The 20,521-nt window shown below is 37.2% G+C and overlaps 1 protein-coding gene across 1 annotated transcript in view; it reads left to right on the forward strand.

Annotated features, from left to right (window-relative positions):
- The first annotated feature begins 503 nt into the window (after positions 1 to 503).
- Positions 504 to 20,521, forward strand: part of LOC149287601 (steroidogenic factor 1-like) — a 46,472-nt gene continuing 26,454 nt past the window's right edge. Inside the window, exons 1-3 of the mRNA XM_089492627.1 lie at positions 504 to 614; positions 4,207 to 4,348; positions 8,975 to 9,621. Of these exons, the coding sequence (XP_089348753.1) occupies positions 513 to 614; positions 4,207 to 4,348; positions 8,975 to 9,621 (891 nt within the window). The 5' untranslated portion in view covers positions 504 to 512. The remainder of the gene's footprint in view (positions 615 to 4,206; positions 4,349 to 8,974; positions 9,622 to 20,521) is intronic.

A 20,521-nucleotide genomic window follows, 5' to 3' on the forward strand; every position in this document is an offset into this window, starting at 1 on the left:
ATTTGTAAATTATTTATTTCTGTTATTTATTTGTGAATCTATAAATAATAATAATAATCGTCTATGTGTTATTAATTGGGTTAAACTAAGATAATATATATTAAGAGACTCTCCGACAAATACCCTATTTGTAACTAGCGTATGCTTCTATATGATGGCTTCTATATGGTGGCAAATACATAGCCATAAACACGAATTATCCGATTATTTTATAGACTGGGAAGGTGTTCATTCTACATAATGCAGAATAACACATAGCACATTGCTGCGCACCTTGGCCTGTGCTGTTAGATGGACAGTCCTGTTATTGGGGTTTAGTTTAATTGTCCATGTAGTAGAATAACATGTTTTTTAGTATTATTGTTACTGATGACTCTTGGATGATGCAAACGATCAGTTTGGATACAGAAGCTGCATGTGGGTTAAACGCATTGCCCGGGCTGTATGCAGCTTGTGCGATCGCTGCTGGTGTCTGATCTACATTCTCCTCTGCAGGGAGTCAGTCCCAGGTGATGGATTACAACTACGATGAAGATCTGGATGAGCTGTGTCCGGTGTGCGGGGACAAAGTGTCGGGGTATCATTATGGGTTGCTCACCTGCGAGAGCTGTAAGGTAAGGGCCACTTACTGATAACACTGGGCAAATCCATGCCATTAAATAAACAGCTACATACTGTCAGACTTCATTCATTCTCTTGTGACATTATTTTGGGAGAGGGATGAAAAAAAATATTTCTATGCTTTGTTCTTAAGCTGAAACGTGCTTTCCTCTTGTTACATTTTGGGCAACAATAGCCCAATATATATAATTGCAGCAAAAAAGGAAGTAGGAGTATGTTCCCTGAAAAAAACGGTTTCTTTTGTGATTGGCTAATTGATTGCCTCAAATTAAATGTAAAAATAATTCTATTTTGTAAATAGTTTCTAGTACGTCTTGATGCCATGAACCTACAGAATATAATGACATATTAAAAAAGAACTAGCACTTTTTTGTAAACTAGGAAACACTGTTTATTTACCCAAGGACAAATGTAGATTATATAAATAATGGATACACAAAATTAAAAGATAGGATGCAAATTCATATACTGAGCATTTTGAATCCCCTATGATTAATCCAATTACTGGATGCCTGTATCTATTGGTGATGTTAAACAAAACTAAATAAGAGCCATTCTGGGGAAGAATTATATATTTATATCACAGTAATTTGATTTTTACTATTGCTCCAAATTAAGCATTTTTCATTCAAATCTGTTACCTTAAATCCTGTGCTTTACATAGGACAGTTTAGCTGGTGAAGTAAGGGTGGAATAGAGAAGTACCCTTATGAAAAGGTAAATTAATCATTTGTGTATGGAATTCCCACATTCTTTTCAGGCACAATTATGAAGCTAACTAAAAAGACGGTAACTATTGTTGCAAGCAAATCAGAGGCTATGAGCTTTAATCACTGAAGTGTTTATCAGTCAATTAATAATTATCATTCATCATAACAGGAAAATAGCAATAATGCTGCAATGATAAGAACACTAATTCTAATCCAACAATATATTAGTGGATAATATATGTAAATAACACAATATGTTGTACTGATAAGTCGTGGGTAGGGAAGTGATTTGCTGTTAAATATGCCTCAAATGTCTAACACTAGGGGATCCTCTTTACTAAAGTGTACAAGGAATTGTCACAAGAACTATCATCTGAGTACATGTACGGGCATTGTCGTAAATTAATGAATTTAAGACAATATGCCGCGAAAGTAAATATTAACACTATCCATTTTTGCAAAGTGAAGCAAACAAGGTTTTTTCAATTTTTTTCTGTGAAGCATTTTATTTATATTTTCTATTACAATGAAGTATTAAAAAACAACAGCATGGAAACTTTGCTCCTTCTGCTAATATTCTGGTTCCAGGCCAGTGGAGAGGTCCTAATATTTCCATAGCTGCTGGATTCTGGAATAGACCCAGCATATAGCAGGAACAGGATAGAATTTGGCTTTGTCAAACAAGGGCTCTTGGTGCCTTGGACAGATTAAGAGGTCCTGTCCCTGTTGGCCTCATATCATCTTCTAGAAGCAGTAAGAGCTACAGTGGCATTACTGCGGGGGTTTTCAAGAGTTCCCCTCACCTTAACATGTTAGTTAAAATGCCATATCTTTTTTTTGCCTTATTTTCTTAGCTGGCAGTTATATTTATATGCACAACAGAGCAAGAAATTAGCGTGCATCCATCAAATAGTATTTAAAAGCACCCATGTGAGGCATAAATATTGAGGAAATATGGCCATATATTGCTTTTGCTCACCACTATGTCAAAATACCCCAGTTTTGGGGAGTCCTATCTAATTTTACATGCCAATATGGTGAATCATTGGGACTGCACTGCCTTTTAACACACTGTGACTCTCATGCAATTTGCAATTTGAAGCCTCCTCTGGACACCATTAATGAATGAGGCACCTGTGCGGCAGATAGGGTGTGCACCCAAAGGTTTGGTCAGAACCTGCAAATATGCACAAAACAATAAGGGGAGCGCACCCTAAAAAAATCAAATATGCCCTTTAGGGTGTACTTCGGTTTTTGTATATCATTATACATTTTTTTTGTTAGATATTTAATTGATTATTAGTACTGTACCCCTTTCCTGTGCAGTTTGGCCGCAGGAGTTTTGATTTTTATATGAGAACCCATATTTTGTCAGCGTGACATGGTATACAAACTATTTTTTAAATAACCATAAGACATAATAAATGTAACACAAATGATCATATGCTGAATTCTGTCTCCAGTATGCATAGACTTGTTAATCATGTTTAACCTGAATCATTTTCTGTAAAGAATGTTAGTTTATTGTTATGTTTACTGGGTTTTGCATGATGTTATAATGTTTCTGCATTGCTATACAAGGTTTGTGCTGTAGATGTAATGTTCTACAACAGGGAGTGGGGGAGTTTGCTTCTTTCACATGGCGGACAATAAATGCTTTTGTTTGAAGAGAATTTAAAAAAAAAATATCTGCTACACTGTTGATTGCAAGAAGCAACAGGAAAACCTTTACCATTAGATTAATAAGGACGCTTTGTATGATTGTATAGCTGTATAGACAAGCTACACAAACTCTATACCTTGCATCATATTTATAAAATATAACACATAGAAAAATAATAATACATGTAAATCAATTTCAACAAATAACAAGTGGGTTTGATGATGTTAAAAGCAAATTAATTTAATGCATGGTATATATATATATATATATATATATATATATATATATATATATATATATATATATATATATATATATATTAAGTGCTATATGCCAGACTGCCGTTAGAATAATTTGACTCTGAATATACTGTTCATATAGAGTGTCAAAGGAGGTTCACATTATACATGTACAAGGATTGGTTTTTGTTATAAATATGGCAAGAACAATGAACAGAAATGCAATAATTTTACTTGCAAAGCATTTTAATATATATATATATATATATATATATCTAATTAATTATTATTGTTTATTTATATAGCGCCAACAATTTATGCAGCGTTTCTTACAATACATATATGCAAGGACTATGACAAGACAAGGACAAACCGATACGTTAGGTGGAGAGAGCCCTGCTCGCAAGTTTACAATCTTGTGTGTATATATATATATATATATATATATATAAACCATATATACTATATGCAGTATATGTAGTCCAAAATTAACAATTGCACACCAATCTCCACTTTTTTAGCCCGGTGCCAGGTAGCTGCAACAGCAAAACATAAAACATCCAAAAATAGTTACCGGCACTCCAGGGACTTCCTGATGAAAGTCTAATAAACAGACTGAAACGTTGATTAGAAAACTGCAGTTTCTCGAGTGATTATTTAAAGAAGTCCCTGGAGTGCCGGTAACTATTTTTGGATGTTATATATATATATATATATAGATATAGATATCTATATATATAGATATATACACACACAGACATACTGCATATAGTATATATGGTTTATTATCATTATTGTGCAAACATAGAAGCTCCATAGCAAACTCAGTAAGTTGTTACTTTGATTGTGTGTTTTCTTCCTCTTTAGTTTCTTGTTCTTATTATGGTTGTTTTTTGGAAGATTTGTTTATAAAATAAGCTGTAATAAGTCTTTGGGAAAAACTCACAGTAATTTACCTTGTTGTGCCTTTTAGGGATTTTTTAAAAGAACTGTCCAAAATAACAAGCGTTACACCTGCACAGAGAATCAGAGCTGTAAAATAGACAAAACTCAAAGGAAGAGATGTCCTTACTGTCGCTTTCAGAAGTGTCTGAATGTAGGAATGCGGTTGGAAGGTAAAAACAAAAGTATTTGAATTATTCGTTATTTAATTAATATTGTAACCTAAATGAAACAAAATACAAAAAATGACCTCCTCCTATGAGGGGAAAATATTTTGCTACCCCCAGGCACCCAGAGGGCTAATGTAGAACCAAGATACTGTCCCACCACTTTGACCTGAGTATTACTGTGTAATCACTTAATATCTGATCTTTTAGGGCAATGCTTAGACTACGCTACACCATTGTATATGTTGATACAGAGAGAAAGACATATTGCTGCACACATTTCTACATTTATTAAAGTGACACACCAGTCATTATATGCACTGTAATGCATGTGATAACTGAGCGGTCCCTTTAAATGTCAATGAGGTTCCTTTTGTAAATGCATGGGAGATTCTTTTTGCACCTTTCCTCATCCTCTATGCCAGACTCCGGAGAAGGACTGCGTGAAGCTACTACCTCAGGTAAGTAGGACATTTTTCTTTTGTTTTTGAAGAATGCATATTAAAGTACGCACACAATTAAATATACATTCTTCCTTTTTGGGGAGGTCAGCGACTTAACTATAGAGTATCACCAAAATCAGGAATCTGCACACACACCCCACAGGAACTCAGGTGCTTAGCTGTGCCAGGAAGGGCCAGCTCCCCAGTAAATCAAAAGGCTCCAGGCACTCAAGGGTTCCATCAGGCAGATTTATTGAAGGAGAAGGACAACAACGTTTCGACCTCACGATGAGGTCTTTATCAAGCGACTTAACTATAGGCTTGAGTAATTATTCTATTATTTCACCAATGCTCTGTGCAGCCCAGTTCCATTGACTACCAGTTCAATACTCCCATTAGAAGACACCCTCAAATATGTTACCTGCTATCATTTAATGCAGTTTTCCTCAGCCTAGGAATATTTGGCACAGGCCAGGAAAACCTTCTAGCAGCAATAAGGCACCTTTAAACGACACCATAATAAACATCCAGAAACATACTTGTTCAATGTATACAGTCAAACCATAGATAGCCAATTCCTATTTCCCCCATTTATTCCATGCATTATTTTAGTTCTGTAATAGTCTTTAAATGAAGACCATAGTGTGACCTTGAAAATTAAAAATATCCATAAAGTCTCTAAGCACAAGATTCAGGCTTTGTAACGTTTTTACTTGAAGTGATTTTTCATGAAGAAAATTCTACAATAGCACAACAATGCATATTCAGTTTGTGAAGTACATAATGAAAAACTACAAACACATTATGTGAGCTGTTGTGCTTGAACATGCATGCAAAGCTAGTTCTTTATTGGAATTCTATATTGTTTGCAATTATGACATTTAAAATACTTTATGGACAATAAGAGTCCCAGTTTTCTTTCTCGTTAATGCACAATCCACTTTGATGTCTTCTCAATTACTGTAAACAAATGGAAACACATAATAATAATAATAATAATAATAATAATAATAATAAGAATTAAGTTTTGCATTGATAGCAGCAAAATGCCAGCCAGAAAATATTTGTTGCAAAAGTATTTTACAAAAGTTTTTTTTAAACAAGTAAATCTTCTACATCACATATTTACACAATTGTTTTTACTTTGTGTAATAACGATTGTGTAATAATCTGATTAACTATTGGATATTACTGTATTATTGTAAATGTATTTTATTGGCAGTAAGGGACTGGGAGTGAATGGAACTGGGCTGCACTGGACAGAGTGGAAGAAAAAATATTAATAATTCTGACGCAACTAAAGGAAAACAAAATTAGCTTGATTCCATGTATGTTTAAAAGGCTGGCAATAGTGGGGGTAAGATATAGTTTTAAAAAATAAAGGTATAAAACTCCACCTACATGGGGTCCACAATACATCACAAAATATTATCCCTGCCCAATGGGTGAAGCATTAGCAGAATCAAATGGAGCATGGGGACAATAGGTGGGTTGATTTCCTACCCCTACCAATTTTTGAGATGAGGGCCCTCTTAACAGCATTGTCCAGGGCGGGCAAAGCAATGCACTGGGGTCCCTTCTCCCCTCCAAAAAAGAAAACATGATGTGAGATGAGGATTAATCAACAGAAACAGAAGTATGTATATGCATATACATGTAAGGGAGAGCAGGGGAAGGGCTAGGTGCTTTGAGTCTGACAGGCAAGGATATGATGTTGCACAGTGGATGCCCATACACATAGATATACACATAGATATACACATACATACACACATATACATATACACTGCCCTTACAAACGCCTGCTAATACACAAATATATACACATACACTCCCCATACAAATGCCTGCCCATACACACACATATTCACTGCCCATATACACTGCCCGTACATACTCCTGCCCATACACTCACATGTCCACTGCCTATATACACACATATACATACACTGCCCTTACACACACACATCCACTGCCCTGCTCATAAACATACATATACACTTACACACGCCTGCTTACAAACACGAATATACACATACACTGTCCTTACACATGCCTGCCCATAGACACATATATGCACTACCTATATACACACAAATATACTGCCCTCACGCACGTCTGCCTATACACACACATCCATACACATGGATGCTTATCCATACACATGGATGCTTGCCCATACACACAAACATACTTGGTCACACTTGCACATACAGCAACACCTCCACTCTGTCTCCTACCCCTTTTCTCCCCATCTCTTACCTTTCTCCTCTTTCATCTTGTATCTTCCATCTGCCATCCTGTCTTCGAAGCAGAAGGTCTGTCACTCCAGACCTCTGCTTTGGTGACCTCTAAGCACTATGTGCCAGCAATCGTTGCAGAGCACCGGGATACAACGTCATATCCTGGCCCTCTGCATCAGTTGCTAGTGCACGGTAATTAGGGAGCATGGAAGCCAAGCATGGCAAAAGGAGGTTGTTTGGGGTAAAGGTGGCACAAAGAGGCTTGCAGAAAAATGGTACAGGGAAGCTGTTTGGAATAAAATATAGCACAGCAGGCTATTTGGGCCAAAGAAGCACAGGGATGCTGTTTAGAGCAATGATGGCACAGGCAGGCTGTTTGGAGCAAATATGATACATGCAGGCTGTTTAGGGCGAAGATGGCACAGGGAGGTTATTTGGGCCAAAGATGGCAAGTCATATGTGTCCAATCTGGGTGCTGGGCAGATCCTGTGGATGCAACCTGGGTGCCAGGGCTGGCCTTTGGGTTTTGTGACCTGTGATCTGTATCTGAAGTTTTATGTTTTTCCTGTATTATTTATTTGATCTATACCTTCAATGCTGAGCTTGTGTGTGATTTTTCAGTTGCTCTGTACCTGTAATGCTATTTATGGATTATTTATTTAATCTATACATGGAAATACAGGGTTTGTATGTCTAATTCAGTTGATCTGTACCTGCAATGCCATGTTTAACTGTGTTGTTTATTTAATCTATACCTGAACTACATGAGGGAGTAAATGAGAGGTTTTGTACAGTGAAGAAGGGGACAAAGGGACTTTGAGGGCAAAGACAGGGTGCCTGAACACCTAAAGCCGGCCTGCCCATGAGCTGCAAGTTGCAAGCCATGGATATCCACAAACCAAGTCAAACCTGGGCCCCTCTTATCACTTTTTGTTGCTGTCCTCAATAGGCATGCTCCCAAAGAGATTTGAGAGATGGAGGGAAACTAAAGAAATAAGGAAGGTTTTAGTGAAAGAACAAGTAAACAAGGGTGAAATTGTATAAAGGAAGTATTTGAAATGATAGAAGGATGTTAGTGTAAGGGAAATGCTTCTTACTTTTATCTTTCAAGCCCATTTGTTATAAGTGTATTCTATTTTAGAAAGGGGAAATACATGGTTTGTACAAAATATAATAATATGTGTATGTGTGTGGATGTACCCAGGGCCGGCCGAAGACTTAACGCCGCCTGGGGCGAAGTTTAAAACGCCGCCCCCCCCCCGCCGACGCCGGGGGGGGGGCGGCATTTTAAACTTCGCCGACGCCATAATCTACGATCCCCCCCCGGTACTTACCTTTAAACAGTCCTGCGGCGAGTCTCCCTGCTCTGCCACGGTGCCGGCTTGTAATGCTGAGCGCCGGAAATTGACGTCACTTCCGGCGCTCTGCATTACAAGCCGGCACCGGGACCGAACAGGGAGACTCGCCGCAGAGGAGAGAGAGAGAGGGGCGCCGAGCGGGTAAGCGAAAACCACTCGGTGCCCCTCTCTCTCTCCTCCGCTTCAAAAAAAAAAAAAAAAAAAAGCGCTTGGGGCGGCAAAGTGCCGCCCCTTCTAAAGTGCCGCCTGGGGCAATTGCCCCAGTCTGCCCCATTATAGGGCCGGCCCTGGATGTACCAGTCTTTGTCTTTTGGCATTAGTTGTCCTTGGTTCCTTGCTTAGTTGTCCACTGTAAAGTTGTACAGTGGATAAAAAATAATGTCATAAACCAGAATCTACTAAGCTAAGGTTTGTGTCACATAGTGGCATTCTTGAAGAAATGTATTTCATTGATAGTTTTATAATTTACGAATAAGACATTACTGAAATTACAGATATTACTGGTTATTCTATGGACTGTAAGTTTAATGCTATAAGCTCATGGGTTGAAAATTTGTAACACATGCCTTGTCCTGCTGCCTTTTCCAGCTGTGCGTGCTGACCGCATGAGAGGAGGACGTAACAAGTTTGGACCCATGTACAAGCGAGACCGTGCCTTGAAACAACAGAAGAAAGCACTAATCCGGGCTAATGGCATAAAACTGGAGACTGTCCCACAAATAGTGTCTCCAGCTCAGCATGACTACACCATCTCTAACAACATCCACACTATCCACCCAGCAACCAAGAGCCTTCCTCCTAACCCTACCCCTATGACACCTGTAGAGTATGACCGAGGGTCGTATGGACCTTCCCCACCGGGAATGACTATGCCTAACCATGCACAACTGTCTGGCTATCATTACTCTTCATTTCCAAATCGTACCATTAAATCAGAATACCCAGACTACTATACACACATGCATGATCCAAATGCAGTGGGAGGTTATGTGTACCCTGAGGCCTACACAAACAGCTCCCCACCAGACATTCCCGAAGTGATCCTTAAGCTGCTACAACTAGAACCTGATGAGCCTCAAGTGAAGGCCCGGATAGTATCATGTCTGCAGCAAGAACAGAGCAAAAATCGTCACGAGAAGCTTAGCATGTTTGGTTTGATGTGTAAAATGGCTGACCAGACCCTCTTCTCTATAGTAGAATGGGCACGGAGCTGCATTTACTTCAAGGAGCTGGAGGTATTACTTTTTTATGTTGTCTTTATATACAGTTTGCATAGTTCTAATATTTATTACTGTTTTTATTTATATCAACTTTAAATTATTAAATTAATTATGTTATAAGTGTGCCAAACCTCCGTTACCTGTTTTCATTATGCCATTGAATATATCATAAGATTTACCTAGCTTACCTAACATAGGATAGGTATGAGAGGTAATGGATTTGTTTTGTGTAATCGGTGCCTAACTACGTTTTAAAGACCCATCATTTATTTCTAAATTAATAACCCATTATAGTATTCCCTTAAAAAGTTTTTTTTTACACATTGACCACAATGACTCTTTTAACTGTCTGTGAACTGTTTGCGCCTCCTATCAAATGAATGAAGGAATTCTGCAGAATCACACCTCCATGCATTTCACTCCTTTCCTGGCCTTCTTAAGTTTGCAGGAGACCTGTTTGGCCGCATACATCTACTGCTAGCCAAAGCACACATGCAGTATACTCACCACAAACCAGCTCCAGTGTTGGCTTGAGTGAGTGTCTATAAATAAAAATGTTTAGCTGCACAGGATTCTACACATTAAAGAATTGATATTAAGGTATTTACAAAGTTCTTTTATATGCATAGTTCATTGGTGGGTCTGTATAGGACAGTAAACCTTTAAATTGATACTACTATATCATTAGTTATCTCTATTGTAGAATACAATGAAACCATTCTATTAGAAACAGTAAGAAATGTTGATGACAGTCGGCTAAAAGAGAGAGATATAGAGAGAGCGAGAGATTTTGCTCCATTACATACAAATGAGAGATGAACAGATGGAGATTTGCATGCGGAGACTGTTAAATAAGTTGATGTCACAGCACCTTGCCATCTGAGTATTATTGTATCTTTTCCTTTATGGAACAATGTGAGTTTATTTTGAGCATAATACAAAGTACGCTACACTCTGTTCCCAGAAGGCGCTTCTAAACCACACTTAACTCTCTCTGAGCTTTTGAGAGACGACTGAGCATTTCTTGAAGTCATCAGCATTGACAGTAGAAGAAGGTTGCTAATTTAGATATTTAACCTCTAAATTGCAGTGAGGAAAGCTACTAACTGCAAACCATCAACCTCATTGATAATATACTAGTTGCAGAAAGGAGGTTCATTTATAGACCTATATTTCTGTTGTTTTGGGTGAAACATTGTGAAATAAATATTTTACTATACTGGTTAGAACACTTTATTTTCCATCTAAGGGAAAAATAAGTGATAGGGACCAGTTGTAATACAGGCAATGATACCTAGATATTTGCAGGCATAAAACATATCGTGAATGAAAAGAAAAAACATAAATTTGATGTGGTGAAGCGAATATGAAATAAACAAAAATATAAAAATACTTCCCAGATGACTGCAGCTACCAAAAAACAACCAATGAACCATTGGAGCGCATGTATATAAGGGAAAAATAATAAAAACAATAATGGTACAATATAGTAAACCTATATGATATTTTATGTGATATGAAATTCATATAACATAAAATATCATATTGGTTTACTATATTGCACCATTATTGGTTTTATTATTTTTCCCTTATGTATATGTGTTCCAGTGGTTCGTTGATTGATAAAACATATCGTGACTACATCAGCCATTTTGTGGTCACCAATGTGATATTGCTTTGCCTTGCCCACTTTTGAAATGTACAACAACAGCAGGACAAGATTAACTAAACTGCAATAGAGTTTTTGTTATTCAACATTAAATTGCATTTAGTACCCTAGCACACTGTTCAAATAAACTACACATGGCAGATGACATACTTTAATGGATGTTATCTAGTTCTAACCAGTACCCATACACACGACTATGATACCACCACCACTCACACATTGTGCCAAGACTCCCACACCCCTAACCATACAGTACTGTAACATTATTAATATTATCACCTATAGGTCTCTATGAAATTACTCTTATTGGCCTCCTAAAAAAGTCTTCCCTGGAAGCAGCAGTAGCTGTTCCCCAATTTTATACCCCCAACATGTCAACTGTTCAAAGTTTGACATCTCTGTTGAGGGTGTGGTTAGAGACAGGGCAGGGCACTTTGCAATGTCTTGATGTCTTGATATGAGATCATATTGCAGCATTCAGTGCATCATGAGGTGGACAAATGGTAGCTGTGACTGAGGTGTGTGGTGCAAAAGAGAATTGTTCAGTAGATTACACAGCTCAATGTACTGTCAGAGGAGATCCTCTGATCCCCTAACCGGCCCATAATTCTCACTGCCTACTAGTACATAGATGTAAAGCTTGGCAGTACATAGATGTAAATCGGCAGTTCCAGGTGGTGGAAGTCCCTCTGCCACATAACTGGGAGCAAAAAATACAAAAAAGTGATTCATGCGCTTATAGTGATCAAAATAAAAATATTGAACCTGTTTCTGAAAGCAAATTCCGGTTCTCCAGCATGCCGCCAGATGGATCTGCCACCACTCCATGGGCCTATATACACTATGGAGCATTGTGCCTAGTCGACACAGGCTCCCTAGTGATCTCACTCTGATGCATAGCGCCGGCATATGACATCATATGACGCGCCGCATTGAAGATGGCTGCTGCGCAGGTAAGTTGTGGCAGGTGGCTGTGGTGCTGCCTTGGGTCAGACCTAGGGCTGAGATAGTGGAGCAGCTTGGCAGGTCAGTGCCTAAAAATTGACACTCGTGCTTAAAACGAGGCATCTAGGAGGTATTTCTGAGATATCTACAGCCAGACAAAGTGATTGAGAAGCAAGTTGTTTTCTGTCCTTGAGCAGAAGTGCGCCAGCTTGTCGCCCTTGCATGGAATCAAATGATCTTACATGTGCTGATTTTGAAGCCGGAGATGTATTTATTTAGCTCCTAGCTTAATATTACAGTTTTACATTTCAACATTTTTTACTTATTTTCTCATACAAGAATTGAAAATGTACCGTAATATTACAGTTTTAAACTGGCCACAAGCTGCCGGTAAATGTAAGCGTTTCTGGGGCACCTGGGTGTGTCGCCTGCCTCATTGCACCATTGTCCAGCAATTTCTAAAGAAAATATCAGTTCTATGAAATCAGCCATCCATATTGATATAATAAGGACTTACTACAAGTTGTGTTTAATGTTGAATAGGTTAATAAAATTATTTCTGGGGATTGTATCCCTTTAATAAATCTCCTGGTTATATCCTATTCAGATTATGGGACTCCTGTAACTAACTTGAAAAAAAACCAAACATGTATAATTCAGCCATTCATAATAATAGATCATCATATACATTAGATAGTTGCTTTGTGTTGCAGGGTCTGAATATATGAATATGGAAAATACCATTGAGAAATAAAGTTGTACTTAGGGAGTTCAACGTGCAGCTTGAGACCCCTTCAGTTGTAATAAGATGCACACCAGTTGGCAGAGACAGACAGACATAAAACAAGGAGGCTGATAATTTGATGATTTAGGATTTATTATCACAAGCGAGGGCCGGATGTTAGAACTTTGCTATCACCCATCAGATATAACTGAAGGTTGGGAAATTGTGGATGTTAGCCAGAACCAATCAATAGTGTTCATGTACAGGAACATTACGTATTGTCAGTAGGGATCCGGCATCAAGTCCCTGCACTTTTAGGCTTTATATAGTGAACCTTGATATATTGCCACATTCTGCTTTTATTTAACCAGTGTGCATTATTGACAAACAATAACTGCGAGGGAAAATAATTACTCCATAATGATATCATAGAAAAAATACTTTTATGAAGCTCTATGTAACCTTAAACCATTTAACTCATCTGTTTTTGTTTTATGTGAAAATTACACAGGGCAAGGTAATATTTTGAAAGAGCAGCGATATAGTGTTGTGCAGTATAAATAAAATATCTACTTTATTGTGCAAAGGTGTAAGATAAAATGGATATATATATACATTGAAAGTGTTCATTTTTTTTGGGGGGGTGGAATGAGAGTACATGTGAGGAAAAGAAAAATTAAGGTTACATTGCATAACAAAAATAGTTGGGGCTCCCTTGCGTGTGTCTATCCTGTTTTGAGTCACCTAGGAAGTTCCCAGGTATGGCCATCAGAAGATGTGATTGGTGCCAATCCAAAGGGTCCACTTGTGGTCTTTGTAATTTTAAAAGTCAGATGTTAGCCTTCAGAAATTGAACTGAGGTTGTCTCTTTTTTTATGGCCATACACTGATAATAATCCGCTAATAAGCCATCGCCATTCCTTTTTCTCTTCTGGTGCCACTGGAAAAACTAGCTTTAAGCCAGTTTTACATTATGGTGGATCTAGCCCTGGCTAGAGAAATCTAACACTGACACAGAGAAATAAATCTGAATTTGACTGCACGCTGATGTTTATTACAGATCATTGTTAAACTACAACGAAAAAAGGATAAATTGTTTTTTACATGCTTAAAATAAATTTCTGAAAAAGAAGGTCAGCAATGAAACTTTTTCACATTCAGAAAGCTACTGATTTATTTTTTCCTCTTTAAGTCTTTTAACTATGGGGTTATAAATGGGAATGTGTCCTTGGCTGTGCTGTAATCAATGCTTTCAGTCTCTGTCAATTTCTTTGCAGTAATTTTGTTACTTTGCAGTTAAAAAATTAAATAAAAATAGCAGGAGTACCTATGTGATCTTTGTGTATATAACTGTGTTGACAATGAGTATTATAAATAAGAAAAATATGTATTTTTTACTAACATAGAGAGTTGATATCTTTATCGTTTTATCTTCGTTTTCTTTTAAGATATTAGGGGAATTTAGCCATCATTTTTTATTGTTTAAGTCAATATGTTTGTCGCAAAGGATGCCTTAGAACATTTTTAGATACAGTTTTTCTATAAATGCATTATTTGCTAGAAAATTAAAATCCCAAATGCGTGATCTGCATTTGAAGTTATTGAGCTTGGTATGGACTAGAGCTGGGTGGCTCACTAAGATGTATTCTGCCACTGTATGGGAAGGGGCCACATGGCAATAAAAGCTTTCTAAGGTCTACTTTGCATAGATATAGTGTTTGGCTTGTTGCCTACTCATGTTAACTGAGTTTTTTCAAATAAGAGAAAGATAGGTATGGTGGAACAAACAATTAGAAGGGCCAGTCTCTTTCGGAGACTTTATTAAGTTTAGTAATTTTGTTGGGGTAAGGGCATCTAGGACCAAAAGCCGGCACAGAATGTATCCCTTCTTTGCCTTTGCACCTGCCTCAAAATATAGCCATAGATGCCCATGTCTATATGGCCCAACTGTTTGCATTGTTTTTTTTAATGGTTTCTACAATGTCTCACATAAAATAAGGAACATGTTCTAAGCCTGGAAATTACAGTCCAGTAAGCCTAACATCCATAGTGGGATTGCTAAGAGGTGTCACCCAAGAAAACTGCTCAATGCAAAAATATCACTAGCAGTGTTTAATATTGTGTATGAGTAATAAGTCATCTTAATTTATTATTATTATTTTATGAAACTGTATGCCACAAAGTAGACTAGAGGGATACAGTGGGTATGATCTACCTGGATTTTCCCCAACTAGATTGGGGTATTATAACCATATACATGAATATTTAAGGATACTTCAAAAACCTGTCTACTGATATTTTCAGCCATTTAATTTTACAGACAACAACAGAGCATCATCTAACTGGAAATGTCAATCAGTACAATTAAGAGGTAGAATGCATCATGTGAAGTGGTTTTGGTGGATGTGGTTAACAGTGTTTGGGTGCATTGGTATTTAGAGTTATAACTATCAACTAGGTAACGTTGATCCAGGGGAAAAATCTGATTGAAGGAAGGAATTTTACCCGTTGTGGCAATTTCCATTTACATTTTTGTGCCTCCTTTTTGATTGAAGTAGAAGATTTCAGCTTTATAAACTCTTTGTGCTTTTTTCAACCTGATGAATGTACAATGCTTAACCCGTTTCCTCATTAATTACAAAGAATTTTAGAATTCACATAGTCTGCTCAGACCTGTTGTACAAGAATAACATAATACTTGTTCATTAACTATGTACCTTAGTAAACTCACTGTGTCTAGTAAGTTGCCGAGACTTTTTAATGAATTGAAAGGTCCCGCTTTAATCTGAAATTTTATGACATTGCACTGTGGGATTTATGGATAAATCATACGCAGACCTTTTTGTCAATCAGAGGTTATAGCTCACATTGTACCTTGAAAGTGAAGGAATTACAGCATGGATGGGTACCTTGCATTAAAGGTCAAACTGGAGGCACATTAATATACGGTAAGTGTTATTGCTCCCAAAATTGGTCTCAGAATTTACTATATTTTGGACATCCATAAACAGTAATCAAAAAAATCTCTCACACAGTTACGCATAGAATTGACATAGTGTCTCCACTGAACGAAAATATACCTTATATTTATCATCATATTTACTGGTTACCAGTTAGATGTTCTTAACAAATTGTCACAATCAGTGGACAATTATTAAAAGGTATAAATCTTGTATTTATGTTTTATTCCCCAACATTGAAGGGAGAACATGACTGAAATGTCTGAAAATTAAATTTTCGCAAATCTAAGCGTTCCTTTGCAATATTATAAAGAACGTTGAAAATAATTTGCTCACACGCTTCAATTTTATAACAGGCATGAAGAAGGCAGACTTAGACGGAAAACAATTATTGTAGATCTCAGTAGGAAACAGTTTAGTAAGAGCTCCTCAGAGCAATGTAAGTGCAAACCCAAAGAGCTCTAGCCACTGCGGCTCTTTGCATTGTCCCATCAAAAATAGAATAACATAAGTTCATCCCGTGTTTTTCACACACTTGAAGAACTCCTGTCTGTACCCAGATGCGATGAGAGACAGCCCCTAGTGCAAATACTCCACACAAGAGTGCGTCCTGGGGCAATCTAAACAGCCAAGCTGCCGGATTCACTGCTAGCCGCGCAAAGCAAATGTTGTCCTATTGTACTCACAACAGCGACAACATCAGTTGACAAGAACGCCAATCAATTACATACACAAAGACATCCACCATAATTTCCAGAATTTAAAACATGTTTGATTAAAGAGTTACCTGATTTCTTAATTTTAGGAAATATGTATCCTCATCCTTTGTGATGTTAATCATACTATTAAATCCATTTCCACATATAGCCACGGGAACGTCTAGGGTAATAATAGTGTTAGACGATAGGTATACCAACACTCAGGATATTGTGGACTCCTGTGCTTGTGTTTGTTTGAAAGGACATGGATTGTGAACACTAGGTATATAGCCCGTCACATATTCTGCCCAGCAGTATTATGGTGCCACTTGGCTGGGTTTGTCCCTTTGGCTGAATGTTGAAAGCTTGCTCGCTTACACTAGCCTATCAAGAAAAATTTTAATCAGGAATTGCAGATCTGCCTGACCTGTTGTCAAATGGGTTGTAGCCTCACTTGCATCATCTATAGCCATTGTTCTACCACAAAACAATTTGTATCTTTAAATCATTGTTGTACCAATGATACCAGGAATACCATTTTGGGGTTATTTGTGTAATGCACGTTATTGTCTCCTTCAAACATTTTTACCTTTTAATTTCAGACGCCCTTACAATGAGGTTCCCTTTCCACCCTCTTAGTAGTGTTGTGCAGTGTTTTATTGGGATGAATATTTAAGATTCAAATGCTTGCTTGCTTACTAGGTTTTTAAAACCTATAAGGTTCTCAGGCAGGCAATGGGCATCACAAAATCAATCGTACTCCTTATGGGACCTGAGGTTTGCCAGTCTCTCTTTTTTGCTTTTATTGCTTGTACATCTTTCTTATGACAATATATTACTTATCCTTTTTATTTTGTTGGATAACTCATTTAAATTGACTCTGGGATCTGCTGATTTATATACAAACAACAATAGCATGATAGATTAAATATGTCTTTTGGTACAACACTCTGTATTGAAAGAAGCTCAGCAAGCACATTATGTAATTAGTTTATTCTTATGGTTTCTGTGTTCAAATAGAAACTGAAGAGTTCATTATGTGGTCCACTTGACACCTTTCTCTTTCCGTTTGAGTTCCAGTATAGAAAGCAGATGGTAAACACTTATAACCAGGTGACCATATGGACAGGGTCTGGGAACAGAATGAGCCTGCTCTGTGTGACAGACCCTGCTGGTAACTTTGTAAGTCAATGTAGAAATGTGGTCACAAGTGCTATTCATTAGCATGTTTGGTTTTGGAGTCTGAACACTTGTGAAGCCCTAGCTCCAAATGGCATCTACACACAGACAACATTGATGTCATTATTATAGTTAGTGGAAAAGAAGATTACGCCTCTGTTTCAGTTTTGCAAAAAATGAAAATCAAAATGGTTTACAATATAAAAATTAAATATTCAAAAGAATAACATTGGAAAAATATGCATAATGTAGAAGACTCTGTAATGACCAATATATACTTACATTAAGCAGTCAAGATTTTCTGGTAGGTGTTAGATGCAAATCTTGATTTATGGAGATGGTCAACAGGACTGGAGCGGCAGGGAAAATTAAGCCCTGGCACTTTAATGCCAACAACTAATAAATATGTCATCTAAGAACAATTCTGTAATGTGTGGATGAGGGTATTCAGCAAGAGGTGTGTTGGAGACATATTTCTTTACACTGTAGAAAAGGTGTCTTAGCAGGGATATGTTATCATTATCCGGCCACTCTGTCATTACTTGTTCATTAATAGGACAAAAGGACTAGATTTTATCCATTCAGACTTGAAGAAAGAAAGTTTCACCTTAAGCAGCAAACTGGGTTATTTACAGTATGAATAATTGCTTGATGATTTTTTAGCAAAGAAGAATATACAGGAATATAACTGGTTATATTGGCACGCTTAGTTATAGCTTGTTGATCCATGAGAATACAGATTTTCTTTTCTTTTTGAGGTGAAATTGGTTTTTGCTTCTCAATAAACTGCAGGATTGAACTTGATGGTCTTGTGCCTTTTTAAATTTAAATTACTGTGTTACTATCTACTGTGTAAATATTAAGTAGCATTCACTCAACTTCCTCTTTGTGACTTATCATTTTGTATTTTTGAAACTATTGGTGACATATTAAATTTGAAACAAGAATAAGGAGTTGCAGCATTTTTGTCTACCACCGGCAGATGTGGTATTTTCTGTTCAAAACTAATCATCCTTGGACAAAGAGACATTGGAGTCTGCAATGTCCTTGTGTCCCTTGTGCACCCCATGTGCGGTGGGTAGAGGGTTGATAAAAATAATCACTAAAAGGAATCATGGAGGCTTCATCATTTTCCAATGGGATGAAGGGGGTTAAACAAAATCATATAGACTACAGTTACCCTCCATTCCCTACCAATACAATAAGGAGGAATTCAACTATAATCAAAGGAGGATGCAATGCATCCTTTAACCACATGGGGCCACTGGTGCACAGGGGTATACAAACATGCTAGTGGCCATTTTTGCATATCTTCTTTTCTTAAGCTTCTGGGTTTTTAATTTTATTTTTGGAGTAGCCCTGTTCCTTTAACTGAAAATGAGGGCCAAGGTCTCCAATGATAATTGCTGGATGTCTTTCCATCTTCCTGGGATCCAGTAGTGCACTGGATGGCCCTTCTTCCATCCTACCCAGATGGATATACATATATATATATATATATATATATATGTATATATATATATATATATTATTTTTACTGTTAACCCCCTCCATTACACAGAGGCTTATACCGCCCCAAAAATTAACATCATTAACCCCATCCCACTAGGCACAGGAAGAGGGGCACAGGCGTGTTCTGTGTCACCAATAAGTTATTTTATTAGATTTCTAACCCTCAGCCCACTGGGGTGATGAGGAGGCAGGAGTATATTTTATTGACCCCCTTCCTCACAAAGTGGGGGAAGAAGGAGGCACTCATTAACCAACTTGCATAAACTTACGTTTTCTGCTTTTCATAAAATTGTATGGCTGATGCTACAGAAACCACTAGCAGGCGATGAGTATCCTAAGTTTCAGACAGTTTTTGATCTTTAAACTATGATTGATTTTTAGAGATATCAATATGTTGGGAATGTCATGTTTCTTGGTAAAACATTCATAAGGTGCTCAAAGGCTGTAAAGGGAAAGCTTCAAGCTCTGCCTAAACCTTTCCTTTCAAAAAGTCAAGAAATTCCCTACATGAAGTTGAACTTTTATTTTCTAAAATCTAGAGATTTATGCTATTTATCATTCTGTTTCACCGACAGGTTCTTAAAAATAATGCGCATTCCCTATCTTATACTTCCGATTTGTATTTAGCTATATATATATATATATATATATATATATATATATATATATATATACCAGGCATAGATGCTTTGCACAGAAATACAAGCTTACTTCCCTGAGTTTGCTTTTTGACTAACGCGGTGTATTGACACATGGTACACAGCTCTGTGGCACATATCTTGTGCTTATATCATTCTTACCACTACTAGTTGCCTGGGTGATGGAACAAATTATCCCAAAACGTGTAGAATAACCTTTTGAATGCCAGGTGCTAGCAGTATTGGCACCTTTTGGAGAAATGCCAGGTGAGCAATTAAAAAAAAATGCGTAACAAAGCCTAACAATTTTTTTAGGCATTCTCCTAATAAAAGACATGCCATAGGGACAATAAGCCTTTGGGATGGCTTGATTTCACCCCTTCTTTACTGAGGTTGTATTGTGCCTAAAAACCTGAGACTTTATAGCATTTTTACGCTATGCTTCCTTAACCATGATTCTCCTTTTTTAATTTTTCATACATGCACACAAATTATGTATTTTTTTTTTCAAGGACAGACAGAGCTTTCTTTTGATGCCAGTTTTAGAGTAGTCCAACATTTAATATGAATAATGCACTAAAATAATTAAA

This window comes from Sceloporus occidentalis, unplaced genomic scaffold, assembly GCF_023333645.1.
Source record: "Sceloporus occidentalis isolate IW3139 unplaced genomic scaffold, rSceOcc1.0.p SCAF_58, whole genome shotgun sequence".
Lineage (NCBI taxonomy): Eukaryota > Metazoa > Chordata > Lepidosauria > Squamata > Phrynosomatidae > Sceloporus > Sceloporus occidentalis.